The sequence below is a fragment of the Seriola dumerili genome, unplaced genomic scaffold (assembly GCF_002260705.1).
Source record: "Seriola dumerili isolate Sdu_G_001 unplaced genomic scaffold, Sdu_1.0 BDQW01000544.1, whole genome shotgun sequence".
Taxonomy (NCBI): domain Eukaryota; kingdom Metazoa; phylum Chordata; class Actinopteri; order Carangiformes; family Carangidae; genus Seriola; species Seriola dumerili.
The window spans coordinates 369,077-391,998 of record NW_019174799.1 but is presented as its reverse complement, the minus strand read 5'-3'; the positions used below and the strand labels follow the sequence as shown (position 1 = coordinate 391,998).

At 39.3% G+C, this 22,922-nt stretch overlaps 1 protein-coding gene across 1 annotated transcript; it reads right to left on the bottom strand.

Moving 5' to 3' along the window:
• Positions 1 to 12,800: 12,800 nt before the first annotated feature.
• On the bottom strand, positions 12,801 to 20,053 carry gm2a (GM2 ganglioside activator). The gene is made up of 4 exons (XM_022764493.1): positions 19,837 to 20,053; positions 18,730 to 18,882; positions 15,255 to 15,437; positions 12,801 to 13,978 (listed from the first exon to the last, which is right to left on the bottom strand). The coding sequence occupies exons 1-4, from the start codon at positions 19,927 to 19,929 to the stop codon at positions 13,823 to 13,825; spliced, it is 585 nt and encodes a 194-aa protein (XP_022620214.1). The 5' UTR covers positions 19,930 to 20,053; the 3' UTR covers positions 12,801 to 13,822.
• Between the last annotated feature and the right edge of the window lie 2,869 nt (positions 20,054 to 22,922).

Below are 22,922 nucleotides of genomic sequence, written 5' to 3'. Positions count from 1 at the left end.
GGAGCTCGTGTCGCTCGTTTCTTTGCAGCTGAAGGTTCATTAGTGAAAAGATCTGTGAATCAAGTTTGAATCAAATCCTGGATCATGTGGATTAAACATTTATTTGCAATAAAGATTTGACTTTAAAAAAAAGAGAAGATGAGCTTTAGTTTGTGCTGTGATTGACTCGTGACAGAGGTGGTTTGAAGATGTCAAAGGTCTGACTGTGAGACGGTGTTTCAGGGACACACACTGTAAACTGTCTACACTACTTCAGTCTCTGTTTGGAAACCAGTTGGCATTCACAGCTGCACATCCACTGACAAGAGCTAAATGTTTTCCCAGCATGCACAGGGCTTCTTTTTCATTCAGTCCCCAGAATATCCCGCAGGCCGAGAGAGAATCGGGCTGATGAAGCGTATCACTTTCCTGTCAGCTCGGAGCGCAGTCAAACACGGGATCCAGTCGCCGTTCTAACGATTTTATTTTCCTAGGTCAGCGGTTCACATGATGGATGGATGATTAGATCAAACACATAAAGACTAAATAAATGCAGTTATATCAACTTCAAATGTTAAACTACAGTAAATGAAGCAGACGTTCCACTTTATTCATGCATCCACCATCTCTTCACTCTGGTGTCAAACATCTGATTCAGTCTAATGACACGATACAAATAAACATTCAAGACAATAAAAGGCTGATCAATCAACTGCTGTAATGTTCACCAAAATAAAATAACAAGGTCCATATTACGAGTCCAACACGCTGGTTCTCGGTTCTCTTTGTTCTCCCGGTTTGAAGGGAAATGGCTCCCACACAGGTGGGTGCAGTTATACAACCTCTGGGCGTGGTTATTGGAGTCATAGGTGATTTGCAGGCAGGTATTTACAGGTATGACACTCAGTGATTTGTAAGATGTATTTACAGTTTGTGATCAAATCTCAGACTTTTAATGTTTTTAAAAGAGTTGCATTAAAGTAAAAATGAGCCACGTGTCATCTACAAAGAACCAACAGCAAAATATGATCAATATTAACAGGAAACATCCAATAAATCAGCTGAAACAGAAACAGCGAGGCAGCGGACAATAACAACAAACACAATAAAATGACACGTTACAAGTTGCAAAAACAGTTTTACATGTGTAAATGAACATTTGTGTCAGAGAAAGTAATCCAGTCAGCGTTTCATTTCCTTCACACTTATTGTTTAAAACTATTTCTGCATAAAACATCAACTTTAACTAACAACAAAACTCCTGCAGCAGAGAAACGACTGACTTTCATTTCACTGCTCCACCAGAGCTGAGACCAGAAACCCTGTTAATCAGTGCTTTTTAAATATATATAAAACACAAATATATATATAACATTTAAAACATGCTTCATAAATATATATAAAACATCACAAAGACAGTTCCGTCAGAAAAAGCAGCTGTTACAGACGAAGTTATTAAAACAAGTGAGTGAAGAGAGTTTGTGTTTCAGAGTCGACCAATCCCGTGATCTGATGTCATCGTTGTTTACAAAACAACAATTACACACGAATATAAACAAAGTAAATCCTACAGGGAAATATTCAAAATAACCTTTAACTTCATGTGCCGCCTGCGATCGTCTGTTCAGGCAGAGCAGAGGTCGGCCAATCAGATTAGACTATCACCAAAACAAACACCATCAACCTCCTGTCTGCGGCCAATCAACTGGCACTCTGTGTGTGTGTGTGTGTAAATTGTAGAAGGAAAATGCTTTTGCAGACACACACATGCACACGTCTGCTTCAAATTAATTTACCACCTGTGTGTGTGTGTGTGTGTGTGTGTGTGTGTGTGTGTGTGGTCAAGCCCTTCCATACCATCAGTCTTCCTGTGTGTAGTGACACACTTACTTTTAAACTTTAACTCTCTCTCTGTCAGTTGCTTTCATTCATTTTCAGTTTGAGAAAATATCATATGGATTTTTTTTTTCTTCAGCAGCTGGAAACATCTGGATGAGACGTCACAGAGTCTCTGATTGGACCGTTTTCAACAGGAAGGAATAAAAACCAAACAACTGGTTGAAGAACATCTGTAACAGCTGTGGTGATTCAGGTAAATATTTCTTCACAGTGTAACCTGTGAGTGCTGCACCTCACCCGTCTCTCCTCAAGCATGACTGATAACAAGCATGCTGATTTATCTCTCTCTCTCACACACACACACACACACACACACCCACACACACACACACACACACACACCCACACACACACACACACACACACACCCACACACACACACACACACACACACCCACACACACACACACACACACACACCCACACACACACACACACACACACACCCACACACACACACACACACACACACCCACACACACACACACACACACACACCCACACACACACACACACACACACACCCACACACACACACACACACACACACCCACACACACACACACACACACACACCCACACACACACACACACACACACACACACGTCATGTAGAGGCTGACGTTCTGTTGATTTTGAGGTTGGTTCTGGGGTTTTTTTTTGTTTGTTTTTACATCTAAGATTGACGTAATTCCTATGATACCACTAGTTACCAACTTGTTATCAACTAGTCATCAACTAGTTATCAAGGTGAGTGTGTGTGTGTTTGTGTGTGTGTGATTATAGGTGACCCCATTAGCAGCCATTAGTGGAGCAGTTGACAGAACATTCACCTTTTGTTTGGCCTGAAGCCTGAAAGCAGCTGAAACCCCCTCCACCAACACAACTGTGTGTGTGTGTGTGTGTGTGTGTGTGTGTGTGTGTGTGTGTGTGTGTGTGTGTGTGTGTGTGTGTGTGTGTGTGTGTGTGTGTTAAAAGCAGGATGTAGCTGATCTGCTGACCCACATGTTGCCAGATAAGGATCAGAGTGGAAGGAGACAAATACCACACTCTCCAGTGAGAGGATGCACAGGGTGTGTGTGTGTGTGTGTGTGTGTGTGTGTGTGTGTGTGTGTGTGTGTGTGTGTGTGTGTCTCATTCCATTCATTTTCTGTATTAGCTTTGTTCTTTGTGACCATGTTTTCCTCAAATCTAATTCACAGATTCACAGCTGATCGTCTCACAGTCAAAATAAACTTGTTTTTTCCTCCGTCACTCTATTTTATATTTTTCACCGTGTTTATTAAATAATGTCTGTGGATCCAAACTAAGCCTCCTATTCCTCAGTGACACGCACACACACGCGCGCACACACACACACACACACACACACACACACACACACACACACACACACACACACACACACACACAGAAACCAAACGTGGATTCATCTGCCGCTGAAACAGAAGCGTTTGATAAGAACTACAGCAGCTGTTATGAAATAAAAATGAATGGTGGTGTAAAGATTTACATCTTCAGTAGAAACCAAAAATAAAAACACAGTAAAGAATAAGTTGAGTCTTTAAAAGTCAGTGAACTGCTCTGCCAACATGTTCACTGCTGAACAAACACAGTGAGTGACGTGTAGCTGCTCCTTCACTGTCGGAGTGAGCGCAGGCTGCAGGGCCACGACCCGGGGATCGAACCTGCGTCTGCTCAGGAACTTCACTGTGTGGTTTGGAGTCGGTGCGCTGGCGTCCCTGAAGCTCAACACGCTGTAACTGAAGAAAACATCTTCGGCTCATTAACACAACAGGAAGTGTTTCCAGGGGACACTAAAAAGTGATGACCCCGGCTGGGACTTGTTGTTGATGCCCTGTTGTGTCTTTTGAAGTTTAAAGCTTTCAGGCACAAGTGTGTTTTTGCAGCGCATGTGTTTGTGAGGCTGCAGGCTTTGACCTGCTGATGGTGATGCGTTCAGGGACCGGTGCAACTCATCCGACAGTCTTCAGGAATCCAGACCTTTGGGAGATGTTGAGATATTAATTACAGCCAGCAGCTGGAAACATCATGAAAATATGGATCCAAATTTATGAGAATCCATTGATCAGAGGTGAAAACGATGATCCTCTGGGGACCACGAACGCCTCCACAAAGTTTCAGTTTGTTTCATAATCATATTTTTTACCTTTACCCTGAAAAGATCGTATTAATAAATAAACATCAGAATAAAGGACAAAAGTTAATGGACAAAAATTAGTAGAGCCGTCGCCTCATTGGTTGATCCCACATGACAACAGGTGATGACACGCGTCTGTTGACGTCCAATCAGTGACCGAGCTGAACCCGTTCACCTCCACTTCTATTGTCCCACTGAACTGCTGATTTGTTTGTTTACGTGTCGACCTCTGACCTCCCTCCTCCTCCTCCTCTTTGTCCACCTCCTTCACGTCACCACCCTTCTTTCCTTTCCTTAAACATTTCTGCAGACTCTCCTCCTCCCCTCCTCCCTCACCTCCTCTTCTCCTCCTCCATCGCCTCCTCTCCTGCATCTGGGAACAAGTTTCCGGTCGCAGGAAACAGTCTGATGGTGGAGGCCAGAAACAGGATGTCCTGAGAGGAGAGGAGAGGAGAGGAGGAGAGGAGAGAGGAGAGGAGAGGAGAGAGGAGAGGAAACAGAAGAGGAGAGGAAACAGAAGAGGAGAGGAGAGGAGAGGAAAGGAAACAGAAGAGGAGAGGAGAGGAGAGAGGAGAGAGGAGAGGAGAGGGGAGGAGAGGGGAGGAGAGGAAACAGAAGAGGAGAGGAGAGGAGAGGAAACAGAAGAGGAGAGGAGGAGAGAGGAGAGGAGAGGAGAGAGGAGAGGAGAGGAAACAGAAAGGGAGAGTAGGAGAGAGGAGAGAGGAGAGGAGGAGAGGAGAGAGGAGAGAGGAGAGGAGGAGAGGAAACAGAAGAGGAGAGGAGGAGAGGAGAGAGGAGAGAGGAGAGGAAACAGAAGAGGAGAGGAGGAGAGAACAGTTTAAACTAGCTGAGATGTTTCTCATTTACAATCTTGTTTCCTCTCGTTCATGAAATGAACTGGCGGCCTTCTCCTGCAGAGCAGGAGGTGATGATGATGATGATGATGATGATGATGATGGGTCCCTCCTCATGTAATGTGCACAGCAACATATAATATATATAATATATATTTTATATATTTCTGGGCTGATGAAATAAAGAACGAATTAAAGGCGACGCAGCGATCAGAGGAAACAGAGGAAACAGAGTCACGACTCGTGTGTTTAGTTCATGTAAATCTGCAGGTTAATTGTTTCTTCCTGTGATTGTGGCTCTTCCTCCACCTCACCTTGACCTACTGACCTCCGCTGCACACACACACACACACACACACACACATAAATATTAGACTACACATAAACATCTGTGTGGATATGACTGTCAGGGTTTAGATTCTGGTTTCCTCTCAATGAATCTGGTTCAGGTTGGTTTCTTCTCTGTAATCAATTAAATAACACTGGATCTTAATGAATGAAATCTGTCTGCAGCACGTTTCTGCTCATTTCTGCACATCCAACTTTAATCCAATTCCAAATGTAAAAGTGTCCAAAATGAGGCTAATTAATGGAAATATTTACTTTAATTTCCAGTTGAAGTCACATTAAAATTAACTATTTAACTATTATTGTTTATTATTTATTATTTATTATCATCTATCATTATTATTATTATTAATGAGCTCCTGGACACCTGAACTTACCCTATCTATCTATCTATCTATCTATCTATCTATCTATCTATCTATCTATCTATCTATCTATCTATCTATCTATCTATCTAAAGTTAAACAGTAAAACATGTTGATCTGTTTCTTTCAGACGTCTGAGAAAATGAAGTTCAATGAGATTTAGCGATTTTTTTCTGTCCCCTAGTGGCTGAAATCACACGATGCAAGTATGAAAAATTAAAATGGTATATTGTTATTATTATTATTGTGATTATTGATGATAAAGCAGATGTGTGTCTGGTGGGCAGATGTTGCTCTTAAAGTGAAACCTCATTAACCTCTCAGTTAAAATGTGGCAGTTAACAAAGCAGCACACTTCCTGTCTGAGGGAACAAGTGGTCTGCATCTGTCTCTGAACACACACACACACACACACACACACACACACACACACACACACACACACACACAGACAGAGATTAAGGTGCTTTGATGGAAATCTGAACCACACACATGCAGCCAGTAATTGGGAGGAAATCTCCTTTGGTTTTGACGGATGAAACCTGGAGTGTGTTACTGCACTCTGATCTTCAGATACACAGAGTCTGATTTACATGTTTGTCTGGTTTATTGTACAGGTGAAGAAATAAATATGTAGCAGCAGTTAGCATCTAGCAGTTAGCATTGGCTTTTAATTACATATGGTACATATTTTATTCTATTGCCATCTGTTATTTTATCTTTTAAAGCTCCATATTTTCTTCTTCTTCTGTGTTTTATTTGAAGTGTTGATCCATTTTGTCCAATTTGTACAAACTTGAATTTCTCAAGCAGATTTATTGTACAGGTTTACAAAGGTTGATTTACAACTACAAACATTGGAATTATTTGTAAACATCACTTTACAAGCTCAAAATCATTTTGACCCTAACTTGAGCCGAGGTACAAATAACTACGACCAACAACAGCTTTGTTTTTAAAAACATCTGCTCACTAATACACATCTCTCAGCATAAAACGCGCTATGTTTAACCTTACGTTTACATGGTTGTGGTTTACCTGGTGAAGTGATAAACTGTTGTTACTGAGTAGTTCCTCATTACTCCATCACTATATCACAATTACACAAGTTTCCAAACAAGTATTTTAATTGTAATATTCAAACCAACTATTAATAATCACATTCACGTTTTCTGATGCATTCGATATGAAGACAACTTAAATGTAATAGACACAACATCATTTTAACTCATCTTAAACGTTTAACTATGATCTGTGTGGAAATGCAATTACACAAAATACAAATTGCTTTTAACAGACTTACCTTTTCTTGCCTGAGGTGGATTCTGCCATCCCTATGAAACAAAGGGAAAAATAAGGACATGTTCAGCAGCTCCTCTTTTGATTATGAAATGCTTTTGAAGCGGTCTAAGGACTTCAGAACATAAAAGATGTTCAATGTTCAGATGATCAATCATGCACTTAAACCTAATTTAGCATATACTGTAATAACAAGACTATATATATATATATATATATATATATAAGTCTGTTAAAAAAAACAAACACGTTAGTGGTGAGGCAACACAAAGACACTGGAAGAGTTAGAGCTTCTGTGTCACATACAAAGCATAAACCGGTAAAACTTGGTGCTCAAAATTAGAATGACTCCTGCTGAACAAGATGTGCAAAAGATCACAGTATAGACAATATCTGTTATGTGCAGGGATGATACCTGAAGGTGTTGATGTAATGTGCTTGATGATTGATGATTGATGAGGTCAGATGCAGAAGAAAAGGCAGGTGCTGGTCCATCAATGGTGATTAGACTGGACTTCTGGTCCTGATACAGACAAACATGTGATGGGACAATTAGTTTAGATCATACAAGTTCTTTATATTCAAACATGTTAGGCCTGTTGCGTGTGTATAATAAATTGTGAGATTTGAATATGCAAAAATACAGTATGAACATTATGAAATGTAAATGCAAGGAAATGAAGGATAAACAACTAGAGGAATGATAAGAATTCCAAGCAATCTTCCAATTTTGTTGGAATGATTCTGTCTGTGTCAGAATAAAGAACATCACTGAGAGCTGAGAACCATCATGACATGTGCACCTGCACAATGACACCAAACTGAGTATTAGTTTCTATTCTGTTGTTATTTCATGTAAAACGGTTCAGCAGACTGTTTATTACAACTAAGCTGAGGGAATAATGTATTTTCAGATATCTGTGATCATCTAATCAGAGAGCTGTTTCTTTGGTCTTTTTCTCTATACTCTACAATCATGATATTGATATGATTTCTATTCTCTAATGTTATTTCCCATCCAGCCAAGCGTCTGGATCTTCGGGGACACCTACAACCTCTTGCAGCAATGATGGAGGCCCTGCACCACCTCCACCTGCAGTGTCCACACATGAAGATCTTCTCTTCCCAAACATACACACAGTGTCTTACATGATAATATAGTATTTTTTTAATGTAACACTTGTGGCCATAACATTGTTCAGTCTGATCAGCTGTGCTCTTCCTGGTTCCCTACACCCTCACTGTCGTATTACACTCTCTGCCCCATGTCAGACATACAATCACATGACTTTTGGACTCCACTGTAGCTGTAACAAACTGTCAATAGTTTTAAAACATTAGAGTTCATATTTCATAGTCAGCCATTATAGTTAATATCAGTGTGCTGTTCCAACAGCATCACTTATTTAGAGGGAGATTGTTACTGGAACAAATAAATATGAACTGTCTCACACATTAGGACTCATGATGAATAATGATTATACTTGTTTTTAAATTCTGTTCCACTGTTGATTCACCTACTTCTTTTTTTAAACAAACTTACATATGACAGCGAAATTCAGCTTTAACTTAATCGACAACTATTTATTGATTTTAAATGGTTGATTGTAAATTGTACACCATTTAATTAATCTATTTTAGACATGTTTCCAGTGTTGTAAATTGTTTAAATTAATGTAGTTTATAATGTCCAATAAAGTAATTTATGAAGCTCTTGCTTTAACTTATAGAACACATCTGGTATGAATTTTCACAATAGTAACATGTACAGCACTGTGTGACTTTTTCTATGTTAGCTTTAATCAACAACATAAATACTAGAAATATTTAAATGTTGTCCGACAACACTGACAATGAAGGATCAAAAACATGCTGATGTTAATTGGTAAATACTTTCACCTGTGGAGGTGGTGACAGTGCTAGAGATGATCCATCACTTAATCACAGTTTAATATTTATAAATTCTGTTCTTAAAAGTGTTGCTACCATCACCTGTCAACAGCAGCAGAAATGAAGTTGCAGGTAAGAAACTGAACCTGTGAATCCTGAAGACAGAATAATAAACTAACTCATCAGCAGTTGGTCTGTCATTTCATCAGAGGAAGCTGAACTGGGAGAGGTTTTCTAGCATCATCATCACAGCACATTAGAGAACTAAGGATGTCCATGCAGTCTCCCTTCTCCACAACCAGATGAATGGAAACAAATGGGCTGCTCTGTACATGAGGTCCTCCTTCTGTTGGCACAGATCACTCAGTTTTCACAGTGTGGAAACCTTTCAAATGACAATAAAACACAAACACTTGAGTTAAGATGCGGTGGGTCACAGTTAATCACAAATATCGATCAGCTGTCAGGATAGGTGCATGAATGTCTGCTTCAGTTGAGGACTGGTTTGAGTATCAAATCAACAATCTTCTATATGACAAATATTTGTCTACACATTTTGTATACGTCACGTTATCTTAACTTGAACTATCACGACGTCTTGATGGACAATGTATTAACTAACATTAACGCTGCGCATTACACTAACGCAGATCACTTAAACTGGGTCACGTGCGAGAAACACAAACCAAACGTCGTTAGATTAACGTCCATTAAATTCACCTTTTTATTGGGCTTTGACTGAACACCTCCACAGGCTAACCCGGGTTGATACAGGTTATCAGCCCAGCGGGCCCAGGTACCGTTAGCATAGCGATCGCTTAGTTATCAGCTAACGCTAGCACTAGCTGGCTAGCTTGGTTAGCAAGGTGCATCCTCACCTGAACTGTGATATTAACAGGGATGCTAATTTTGGCTAGCAAAGAAATAAGCTTAAAACAAAATGTATTTACCGGAAATAACTGAACCGCCGACTCCTCTGAGTGTCCTTTAGAACAACTGAACGCCGAACAAGATATTTTCAGGCAAACAACATGTTGGAGCTAACTTTGATGAACTGAAAACACAATGACAAGTCAAATGTCCGACACATTGCTCTGACGTCATATCCGGATCAACAGGCAGGTCCCTCTGTCAGTCAATGACGCAGTAGCCACGCCCTAAAGCCACTCTGCTTTAACGTCTATTTTCTTTTAAACAGGATCATAATTTGAAAAATGAAAGTCATGTTGTATTGAAGAAAACTTCAAACTGGAGATTCAGACCATAAACACATAACGAATCAAATTTGAAAATACGTGTTGAGTGGGAGTGCTGCTGCTGGGTGTCTGTACTCCGCACTGCTACTCGGTCTCCTGTTTCCTGGATCATTTTATATCTGATAAATTCTTATTTTGAGCGGATTTGAGTTGTAGGGTTTTAATGGAGAACTGGAATATTAGGAAAGGTCGGACGGAATCTGTTCGGTCACCTAAGAGAAGTTAAGTGAATTTATATCCTGCAAAAATATCAGGTAAGAAAACATTTACTCTGTTGTTTTTGTGACGTTGTTTGTGTTCATGTCGTTTATTTCGGATTAAATAATGCTATAGACGGATAAACAAATGTCTTTAAGTATGTATGTTTATACTGCGTAATTAACGTGTTAAAGTGAAACGCTAACCGCGATTAGCGCGCTAGCAATAACAGCATTTTTTTCAATGTAGAAGTAGCTAATATTACTGTGTGTTGCTAGTATGTGTTAATGTTGTCACCTGGGTTAAAGCTTTAACGAACTGATGAGAGGTAAATGAGTGAAGAGAATGAGTAAAGTGAAAACTGTCTTGTACACACTTGTACACTTAGACAAAGAGGACCAGGAAACACATTGAGGAGCAGAAGTCTCCCGCGCAGCTATCGCTTGGTCTGGACTGTTGTCTCCAGCCTACCACTCATGGTTCCCATCGCCGGGCATCACCCAGTTCCTCATTGTTCACCATGTTCCAGATGACGACTCAGGGATTAGTGAGTAATAGCTAACATGCTATCTTGTTTGTAGCTCCGGTTAGCGAGCGGAGCTGTGTGTCCACAGCATGACAGCAGACATCGCTGAAGCTGTAATAAACATTACGATCCAATATTCTGAAGATACAAAAACACAACACTCTTATGAACAAGTTAATTTGTTGGTCCGAGACACACACTGAGCAAGAGAGAGAGAGAAGCCAGAGCTAACTGCTAAGCTAAAATAACAATCAGTTCTAAACAGCATGTAAACAAATGCTGAATCAGTGAAGTTCGCTATAAGCAGCAGAGAGCTGTGGGTGCTGGAGCAGAATCTGTAAAATAACAGTTTTTCGCTGTAGAAATATTAATGAAACTTTATGTAAATTTCTTGTTTTTACACTTTATTTGAATTAGGATATTTTACTTTAATTTTATGGTTTTTGTTTGGCAGCCGCTGCTGCCATTTGACCATTTTTTTACGATTTCTTTTTTACAGTGTACACATCATCTTTGATCTTTTTTTCATTTTTTTGCTTTTCTCTCTGTTTCTCTCTCCTTCTGAACAAACCAAAAAATATATTAGTCATCTAAATCTATACCAATAATAAAAAGCTGTCAGTTGTTCCCTGGATGCCGTCATGTTATTTTATATCTTGTTATGTTATCACTTTCTTTGTTTTTTTTATTTTGTGACCAATAAAAGGTTTTTAAAAAAACAGCATATTTCAAAATGTATGTTTCGCATAATTATATTTTCATACAGAAATGAATGGATTTCATATTGACAGTAGTCAAAGTATGTTATCTAAATAAAAGCCACATGCTGTGCAGCTGCTGGTTCCAGCACTGATGTCGGTTACGGAAGGTCACGGTCATTAGTTTTTAGGAGGCGGGACAGAAGTGATCAGCGGCCCGGTCTCCGCTCTTCATCTGTGTGATCTGAACTTGCTCTTTCATCTCCGGTGAAACCACAAAGAACCAGAACCGGTTAATGAACGTTTCCAGACCCGGGAAGCTGATTTTCATCAGCAGCCTTAAAGTCAGGGAGACACATGAGGCTGAAAACACTGTGTTTACTTTAGTTCTTCTGTTTCTGTTGGATTCAGATTTTCTTTTCTTTTTTTTTCTTTTTTTTTTTTACAGATCAGGTTTCTGTGAGTCATATTTATATGTTCCAGGACACAGAGGTGAGACCGCTCATGTCATCAGTGTAGGAATAAACCACTGAAGGAGAATCACAGTTCTGCTGTTCAGTCACTTCATGTTGGATGTGTTCGCTCCTTCATGTCTAATTCTTCTCTTTCCTCCTTTTGTTTTCTGTTTTCTTTGCAGCTTCCTGTTAACATTCAGTGTCAGAATAAAGAAACCAGGGCGTTATTGTTATTGTAACTGGTCTTTTTCATATATATATGTGGTTTATTCTTGTTGTAGAAGGAAATTTGATAAATAATAAAAGAATAAAACCGTTACACTACAGAGTTTTTCTGATGCTGTTCTCATGGTTCTGTCTGGTGTCATGTAGTGATTGTAGTGATAGTCATTATATCACAGCTTGTGGTTCAGTCTAAACTGATTTTCAGAGGAAATGCTGCCACCTTGTGGTCAAACATGGAGCTGCAGCTTCATTGTGCTCAAGGCTTTTCAGCTACAAAATAAAAGGTCCTGGGTCTTTCATGATCATAAGGAGTCCAATGATTCCAGAAAGTGTTCATATAACAATCAGTTACTATTATTATTATTATTATTGTTATTATTGGTTTTTGATCACAATCTTTAAGTTCTAGTTATTGACAGAGTATTTGATCGATCTGTATCTTAATACAAAACTAAAGCCTCATTTTTTTTGTGCTATTTCATCTATATTTTAATTTTACCATCTTTAAAGTGTGAAATTATTTTTATTCACTAAACTTAGTCAACAAATAAGAAATTTTCCTACCAGGGCAGAATCTTCTAACGGGAGAACTGGAGTCAAACTTTTTTTGTTTCCACAGCAAAAAAAAAAAAAAAACAGCAAAAAAATACAATTTATGGGAAAAAGTTTATTAAAAACTGTACACAGTGTGAAATGAATCACAAGCATGACTTCATCATCATTTGTCATCAGCTAGGTAGAAAACGAATTAAACCTTTTAGGCAAATTAAAATCATAATTAACTGAACCAACATCAAACTGAACTCCCACATCAGTTCTCCATCTATCTGAGTTTAATGATTTTCGCTTCATGGCAACTTGTAGATTGTTTGTGTTTGTGATTGTTTCTCCTAAAGATCTAATCAGGCACTCAGTAAAAAAACATTATTATAGATAAAGAATCATAATTCCCAGAGGAGCTTCTACTCAACAGTCAAACCCCCTCCCCATTTAAAAAATAAAAAAGAGAATCAATGTTCGAAATGACTGAAGCAAAGAACCAAAAGCACTTTTCTGAAAACAGCCGACAGATCCTCAAAGAAAAAGCACTAAAGAATGTATGATATGTATAAGAATGTATAATAATAATAAGAATATTATTATTCTTATTATAAAAATGAAAGAGCAATACATCAAAAAAGACAGACCTGATGCTACATTTGTTTTTTTCCTATTATATTAAATGGACAAAGGTTTAAAGTGAGAAATTCAAAGTCTTTGACTCATTTGATTTGAGGAGCTTCTTCAGCTTCAGCTGCAGCAGGGAAATAAAGACATGTTGGATGGCTCAGATGGATCTCTTATGGAAAAGGAAAAGCGTCACTTTCATGCAAAATGAAAATCATACTAAGTGTTTGTGTGTGTGCAGAGACAGAAGCTCGTGCTGCACCAAGTTTGTTTTGATCGTTAAAGAAATTAAATGTGCTGTGTGGTCGTTAGTTTCACCTGTAAGTTAATGTTCAACACGTCTGTCATCTTGTTTTTCTTGAATAAAAACTTTTCATGGACCCTCTGAGGTTCATCAGTCCCACCACTTTGTGCAACTTCTGCTTTCGTTTCCCGGTTTTCAATCATCTGTACGTGCAAATAAACAAAAGCCCTCAAACCTCTCGAGCGTTTGTGGCGTTGCTCAGTTGGAGTGGAGGGACAGAGCAAGTTTGAGGCAGCCCAGCTCTTTGCCCTGGCTGCCCAGGACTCCCTGGACCCGGTAGTTCCCGTTAGTCAGCCAGTAGGGCAGATCCATGTAGGGCAGGTAGAATTGTGACTGAGGGAGAGAGTATGAGCCCTGAGGAGACAGAGAGGAGGTTCAGGTCAAACAAACTGGGTCAGTTACTGTTTTCTAACAATTCCCAAACTGAGGCGATGGTCCTGGATTTGTGTTTTTAAAATTGAAGCTATTTGGAGGATATTTTGAGAGTTTGGTGCCAAAATAAAGATCAGCAGTTACTGCTTCATATTTGGGATGAGACAAAAAATGACTCATTTACAGAGGTGGACAAAGTTTACCACTTCTTTACTGGAGTCAGAGTCCAGATCCTCCTGGTCAAATATGACTCCACTACAAGTATTCAAAAGAACCTGATGACTCTGAAACAACCTACTGACTGACTGACTGACTGACTGACTGACTGTAGAACCTGTAGAATAAAAAGCTTGTAGAATAAGAAACAAAGACAATAGAAATAACCATAAAAACACAATAGAGTCAACAAAAGGAGCTATTACCGTTTTCGTATATTTCTTTTTTTAGTCAGTGATGAAGTCTGGTCGAAGTGAACTCAGCAAACATTTCAAACTAAATGAATCTTTCTTTATTTCTAAATCGTCAAACTGCTGCTTTCTGATTCACTCAGCTGTCCTGCGGCTGCGGCGTAATACGGTGCGCTCCGTAGGTGCGCCGGTGCGTAGGAATACGGAAGTTCAGCAGTTAAAAGGAAAGAGCTGTTTTCACGAGAAGATGAAGATGAAAATATTCCACATGAAGCTTCATTTAAACAGATACTGGATTGTTTCGGGACCGTTTTCAGTAATGTTTAACACGCATCTTTTCTTGTAGCCCCGCCCACAGCAACACATCACTGACACTCTGCCGGAGCCCCCGGTCGGCTGTCTTTACTGGGAGCGCGCTGATCAGGATCTACTGCAGGTAATGTACCGACTGTATATGACGACCTCACACAACACCACCGATGTTCCTCGGGGGGATTCTGGCTTTTATTGTGTTGTGACGCTCAAAGGTCCAACAGAGCCGTGGATCTCTCTCTAGTCCAGCCGATCAGGTCACCACATTAATGAAGTAGCTAGCAGGTAGCGTCCACAGCCACGTTAGCATTCTGATGTTTAGCAGGGATAAAATTTACTAAGTGTTCACAGTTTCCCGTGTTATCATGGCGACACTTGCTAATTAGCAATAAACAGAAAGTAGAGCAGAGGCTGATGGGAATGTTGTGTGTGTGTGTGTGTGTGATATATGATGGAGCTTTACAAACCAACAGGACAAACAGTTCAACATTCAGCCAGATGTTAGCAGGTGTTAGCAGGTGTTAGCGCAGCGGACTCACAGCTTTAAAGGGGCAGCGGCAGGGCAGGCCGTAGGTGTGCAGCGGCTCAGGACAGTCCTGACCAGGTGGGATCAGCTGGGTCAGAATATCACAGGCGTCCTCATAGTGACAACTGCCCAGCTCCTCCACACAGGGCACCCTCACCCAGAAACCCGCCACCTCTTTCTCCAGGGTCACGTTCACCTGACGAGGAGACAACAAGGACACGGTCTGAGGGTCTGAACCTTTTCGACAGCATCTTCATCAGGACAGGACGTTTCACAAATCTGTGCGGTGACTTGAGATCCTGTTGCCTCAGATTTGAAAGAGATTGTGAACGTCAGAAATGAGAAATAAAATCAAATGAGAAGAGGAGAAACAACAAGTCTGACCCCATTAAATCACCCAGAGTCTTTCAAATCTGTCTCACAGGTCTGAGCTACAGATAAACAGAGATGACAGAAAACTAACGTTCAGCTTTCCTCAAATATTCAGTAAAAAAAACATAATAAGGAAAAATGACTTTAAAATTATATGTTTTATGCCCCAAAGTTGCTGTTTCTGGTAAAATACCTTGAAAAATATCTAAGAAATGATTAGCACTTCACTAAATCCAGAACCTTTACTTTTTGTTATTGTTGGTGTCACTGAAACACAAAAGCTAACACACTACATTACATTTAGAGAGGATGAGATGTCTTACAAGGCGGACTCAACGTACACATTTATTTTTGTCAATTTTCACTTAATGTAAATATCTAATTACTTGTGTACTTGTATTTGTTTTTATTTCTTTATTCTTCTTTCACTTGTTCACCTTGGATAATGTTTAAATCCCACGGACGAGACTCATACCGTCAGATCATATGTTTTTATAAATGTGAAGGTATATTAATATAATTTTGTAATTATGCAAACGAACACGGGTACGACAGTTCACTGAATGTGTTTTCTTCGGCTCAATAAAACATATTTGAAAAAAAAAGAAAGTTGTATTACTAGCAAAACAAAGGTGAGTATCTCTTGTGCAACCTAAAATAAAAACAGAAACACGGAGGAATGAAAAACAAGTTGCACTAAACAGATAAACGTCAACTAAAAAAAGTGGGGGAACAGGAACATAAAAAGAGGAAATGTTGAGCGGCGCTTTGAGGAAGTCACATGAGAAAGACGATACCACTGACTGATTAGAGACCTGACAGAGTTTCACACTCCAGTTCCTGACGACCAGGAAACAACAGAGGAACTTCACTTCACACGTCAACGGCAGGAAAACAGCTAAAATACAATATTTGTTTTCCTAATCGATATCATCGTGTTGATTGACTCTGATCAGAACAATCACACCCTGTAGAAACGTCTTTGAACACGGTGACACAGTTCAGTGTGTTTGAGCAGCTGTTTGAGCAGCTGTTATCAGAGCGATCGGCCTGATCAGGTCTGATATCAGACACACTGCTGTTCATTGGTCAGCTGATGGGGCTTTACAGTGTTCTCCAGAGTCCAGCTCTATCTGGGTTCATCAGTCACATTTTACACTTGTTAGCTCAAGTTAAGCTAGTTAAAGCAAACATCATTACCTCCTGCTCTGTGGTCCAAAGTAAACACCATAAAATAAACACCACAGGTTCAAATCCTTGGACTCTTTGTGCGTGTTGTCCCATTATCTCCCTGTAATTACTGTGCACAGTTAAAGAGGAGCTGGTTTTAAACATCAAACTGTTTCCAGCTGTTGTGTCTCTGGCTTCAGGCTCCATAACACATCTGACCAAACTGTCAGTGGCCGAGCTGCATTGTGGGTAATGTAAGATTTTAAACAAGGAAGAAGAAAATGACGGTGTTACATGAGTGCAACACTCTGCTCAGGAGAAAACAAAATCCAACTAAAGACACCTGCTCAAATCTCAGGCCATGGATGACTGAGTAACTGGCAGGTCTGAGGAGAAAGTGAAACAATTTCATCACCTTCACTGATTCTGAATCAGTGTAATTGATTCATTTACTAATGAATCCTTAGATTTGTTCAATCATAGCAGCCTGTTACAGCGTTGATGAAATAAATCAGAAAGATTGTTTTTCTGATTCGGAGCTCAGAGGTTTCAGATCATTTCAAATGAGCTTCTTATAGTTCTGTTTTTTAACTTTCTTTCTGTTGTTCTTCACGTGATCAAAGACAAGTTACGGGGTGTTCAAAACCTGCTGAGTTTCTTATATTTTCACACATGATGCAGATTTACTGTCAAAACTGGCTCATAAACGTTTTTCTGCTGTTTCCTGAGTTGAAAACAAACAAGGACTTAAATCAGGAAACTTTTTAAATCCCGCACAGTAGAAAATAAAAAAACGGATTGAATGACTCCAACTGAAAAAAGAACAACAGCAAAGACATGAACATCTCTATTACAGAGATCAGAACTTTGGATGTTTTTCAGCTTGTTGAGACACTTTATCGCCAAACTTTCTACAATCTTTGCTTTTTCTTACGGAGTACTGAACAGTTTTTCAGCCTCTGAGTTCCTCGGTTTCCCTTGAGAGTAAATCCAATCAAAGAACTTGCAAAATCTGAATTGTTCTTTCTTTTCCTTTAATCACAGTGTTCCCCGCCTGCTCTGCTCACATGAAGCTCAGCAGCAGGTTCAGACACACCTGGTTTTCCTTTAGAAAATAGCGGACGACTCGACAGAGACAGGACGTTACACAAGACAGTTGAAACTAGTCTTGAGTAAAACTGTGCGGTACCACTTCACAATAAAGACTAACCTTATAAAGGATTTATAAGTAGGTTATCAATTCGGTTGTTAACACTTTATAAATCATAAATAAACAATTATAAACAAGTTCGAGCACAGTTTTCATACTTTGATGCAGGCTCACTATTTGGCAGGCTGAATTTAATGCTTACTACTCATTAATCTGACTAATGACTTACTAATGTTTATAACTGGTAAAAGGAGCCTTATAGTAAAGTGTAAAACACATCACCATTTATTAATCAGTTACCAGTTATTAATTATAGAGGCCTTCAAGTATGAATCGGGTCATTTGATCTGATCATTTGATCTGCCAAATGAAACTTTTTGACCATTAAGATGCTGATGGTGGTTAATTGCTAGTAACTGAACAAATGTGATGAAGCAGCAGGTACAAATACTGATGATGGAGAAAACAGAGATATGAGGCTGAACAGTACTCATACATGAGGGCTCACTATTTGGCAGGTCACTGTTGTCCTTTTCATCTAATGTGTTATAACAGCTTGTAAATGATTTATAAAGTGTTAACAAGCTCATTAACAAAGTCATTATAAAGCATTCATGAATCCTTTATAGGGTCGTCTTATTGTGAAGTGGGACCAGCTGTGTTTATGGTCCATGGTCTGTGTGAACAAAGATAAGAGCTGAAGTGTGTCACACATCCTGACATAAAAACATCAACAAAGGAAGATGGTTCTCTCTGCTGTTAATAAAGGACAGTGTCGGTGTGTCGGTGAACTCACAGCCAGGGGAGCGGTGAGTTCCACAGATGTGGATCCGGAGGCGGAGGCCGTCAGGTCTCCTGGGATGGAGATGGGGTCTGGAGACACAGTCAGGGTTTTCAGTACGGCTGGAACATCAGGCCCGCCGCAGTTCTTCCAGTCAAAACCCAAAACCTGTATATAACACACACAACACACAGAGGAGACAACACACACCAGAGTTTTCTTATTTTTGTCCGTTCAATACAAACCATGGATTCTTCACATTACTGTATCAGCTCCTGTTCAAGAGTCACTGTTTTTACAACCTTCCCACAGAGTTTAGGTCATGTTCTTCAACTTGAAACCAGAAACATTTCAACAGTGTGGAGACAAGACCTTAATTAAGCAATATCACACAATATCAGCACAGCTGTGATTCAGTCATCGACTATCACAGCTGTGCTGATATTCAGAACAACATCACTCCCTCTCATGTGATATTACTTTATACAACAGTTCAACGAGCGCCATATTAGTTAATAAACAACAGCAGATTATGACTTGTTTGTTTATCTTATAATTTATTTGGTTACGCCACAACAAATAGTTCCGCAGCTGGACTGGTACCGGACTGTTGCTAAGCAACACAAACATTTTCCTGACCTGCACGGTGCACACAGGCTAGCTACCTTGCCTACACACGTTACCTCAGGTGTGCGCTGAAGTATCCAGGCTTCCTCTCTTCATCCTCTCCTGACCACCAGACATCATTTAATTCAAATGTTATTTCCGGAAATATTTTCAAGTTTGTTACGGTCTAAGATCGATAACGACCGTTAGGCGGAGTGATACATGTAGTTTAAACTCCCAGTGCTGTCATACTCTATATTAGCACAGGAATGACGTCCAATCAAATAACATGGTCGGCACTACCTGCTGTATAATTCTCTCTTAACAACATTTTACACATTTAATTTGTTTCATATTGTTCTTTAAATTGTTAAAATATGTATATTTCATCTAAACTACATATTTTCTGTTGTAAACAGTCGGTGGTTCGGTGAGGAGGTTTAGACGTTAACGTCAGCGGGAAACACACACATGTACACGGGGAACAGACTTCGACACAACACCGCTGTGACTCACCTTCGCGTTAGTGACTCTCTTGCAGCTCACCTCGGTCACAGCTGCAGCTACAAGCAGACTCACAGTTACCGCTAACATCACCGACCTGTCCATGTTGTCCTCCCGCAGCGCGCACACCGACACCGTGAGCCGTTAAAACGACCGTTAACGAAAACACAGCGAGGACTGGTACCGTTTTCTTTCCTCTGTGGATAGTTTACTTCCGTGTTTACTACCACACCGGCCCCCAGTCTGTCACGTGAACGCTGAGTCACATGTCTGGAGGGAGGTCTTTTCCAGTTTGTTTTTTCATTTCATGAAAATACATTTTCATTTTCAAGTTTACATGATCATTTTTAACAATATAGGCTTCCGTAATGACTTTAATATTTATTTTTTATATATTAATGGATGGATTATATATTAATGGAACACTACCCTATATTATAATATATTACAAACGTTATTTAAATGAGAATCAAACCTTAGAACACTTTGGTCAATGTTAGTGAACATGAACCTTAAAATGTGTAATGTCACCCGAGTTTGCTCTTTAACAATGACGCTGAAACAATTCAATGTCATTTAAAAAAGAAAGCAGCAATAATAATTATTAGTCCTGTTTAATGCTTGACAAATTAGTCTGAAATAAAGTTTTATACTGAAAAATGAAGGAAAATAATGTGATAATACCAGTGTGCTGTGTATTTATTATTGTAGTGGTTTAATTTCATTACGAAGGAAAGAGGATAATCCATTTTATAATCCACCAATTTCTTGTAATAATGTATTCATTTATTCATTTATTTATTTTCATTCAAAGAGAGAATGCCGACTAGACTTGAGGGACTTTACATTGGATAGTAACAGATTAACCAAATTAAATTAAGTAATATTTACAAATTATTCCAAAGTTTGTTGTTGTAAATCAACTTTTATAAACGTGTAAAATAAATATGTTTGAATAATTTGTGTTTGTGCATGTGTGAAAAAGATTGTGCTTGTGTAGAAGAGATTTGAATTTGTGGAGAAAAAAAAAGACACCATGTGAATCAAAACTGAAGAAATGATCAATGGTGAGTTCAAACAAAGACACAGGGAAAGAGGAAATGTTTGTGGATGTCTGTAAAACTGTAAAACTAGTGTAAGACACTGACGATACAGAATTTGATCCTTGTAACTTCAGTGTCGCACAGTGTGGAACCTTGAGCGCAGAGTTTTACAGTTTTCTGCTCTGTATTGTATTAAAGTTTAAAACTTAAATTAGAAAATAAGTCTGGTAAAGTGGATCCTAAAGGAGTTTTCAATTAAAACGCAACTGGACTTGATTATTTGTCTGGGTGGATGTTTCACCTCTCATCCAAGAGGCTTCATCAGTTCGTGTACGCATCTGACCAGGCTGGGAGTGACCAGATGAGAGGTGAAACGTCTACCCAGACAAATAATCAAGTCCAGTTGCGTTTTGATTGAAAACTCCTTTGGGATACCATGACCTGGACAAATGAGAATATGCACAGGCTGGTAGAGTGGATGAGTGAGTGGATAACTTATCTCAGGGCAGCAGCGTCACTCTCAGAGGAACTAGTGTGTTTAATGAGCATTCTGGCTTCCACTAGTTCAGCTAGTTAACATTTTAGACCTCACTGGTTGACCAGTTAAGTCAAAATGTCTGTTACAAGTTTGATACAGACTGACAGACACATGACTGAGTCTCTGCTGAGTTGGACTGTCCTCTACTGTCCTCTAGTGGACTAAAGCCTAACTGCACCACTGTTGCAGTTCTTTATTTCACATTTTATGATTGAATTTAGTTATATTATATTATATTATATTATATTATATAGCACCATTCAGACACAAGCCAAATCAAAGTCCTTTACAGAGGTGTGGAAATATCACTTATCAAAACAAGAACATTAAAATGACATTAAATACCATCTAAAAACAATAAAAACAAATTTGAATAAATTAAAATGAAAATATTAAAATACTGGATAAACAAAGCTGCCTCACCTTCTAACTGTAACACACTACAAGTGTAGAGTAGTAGAAAGTAAAGTACCTGAAACTGTGTTTTAGTACAGTGTTGTAGTGACAGTACTCAGCTGCTGCGGCAGGAGAACTGTGTTTTCTTGTGTCAGTTAAAAGAGGACTGAATGTAAACATGAGCCTGGACCAGAGGTCACGTCTGAGTGACATCAGGACAATGGACAAAGAAGTAAGCAGAGTAAGAAACAGACGTCCTCACACACCATCCAGAGGACAGACGGTGGACACGTCCAGCTCTCACACACTGATTATTGTTGAAGCTCCGAGTCTCCGCAGAGCCATGGACCTCTCTGAAAGGAGCTGGAATATCTGTGTTTACCAGCAGCGACACGAGAGGAGCCTCTGCTCTCTAATGAAGTCTGATGTGTTCACTGTCTGTCTGTGAATCGCAGCTCTGAGGGCTCTACAGTGTAACTGATGGACCGTCCAGCGGTGACAGTAACTCAGTACATTTCCTCAGGTGTTCACTGCAGTTTGGAGCTGACTGTGTGTCACTGCACAACATCTCATGTTACATATAAAACACATGATCAGATTATAAACTGTGATAGACAATGAACAGGATATAAAACTCATTTATCTCAGGGATGTAACCTGAAACTAGTCTGAGTGGGGGAGGAGGTGATTCTAGTTTATTCAGTTGTGACGTTCCAGGACATTTGTGTTTGAAATGTTCACATAAGTTTCAATTGTCACGAAAACAACAACAATAAATACTTGTTCTTTTACTTCAGTAAAATGTCAAATACCGGCCTGGAGTATTTTCTTTTTTTTTATCACTTAAGTTTTTACCGTTTTTAACTTATTTCTATACACACAAACAGACGGTATTATCATCTTTGGTTATGAGATATTCTAAGACATATTTAAAACCAAAATAAACAAATAGCAATTAAAGTAATAGAACCAGATCATCACAGTGTCTCAACCTGTCCCAAGACCTCTTAAAGTTTTCACCTTCAACATGTGTTCATATGATACAAACACAAACTCAGACAGAGTTTTCCATGATCTGAGAATCAGTCAGGCAGCCATGATGACCCCTGACCTTTATCACT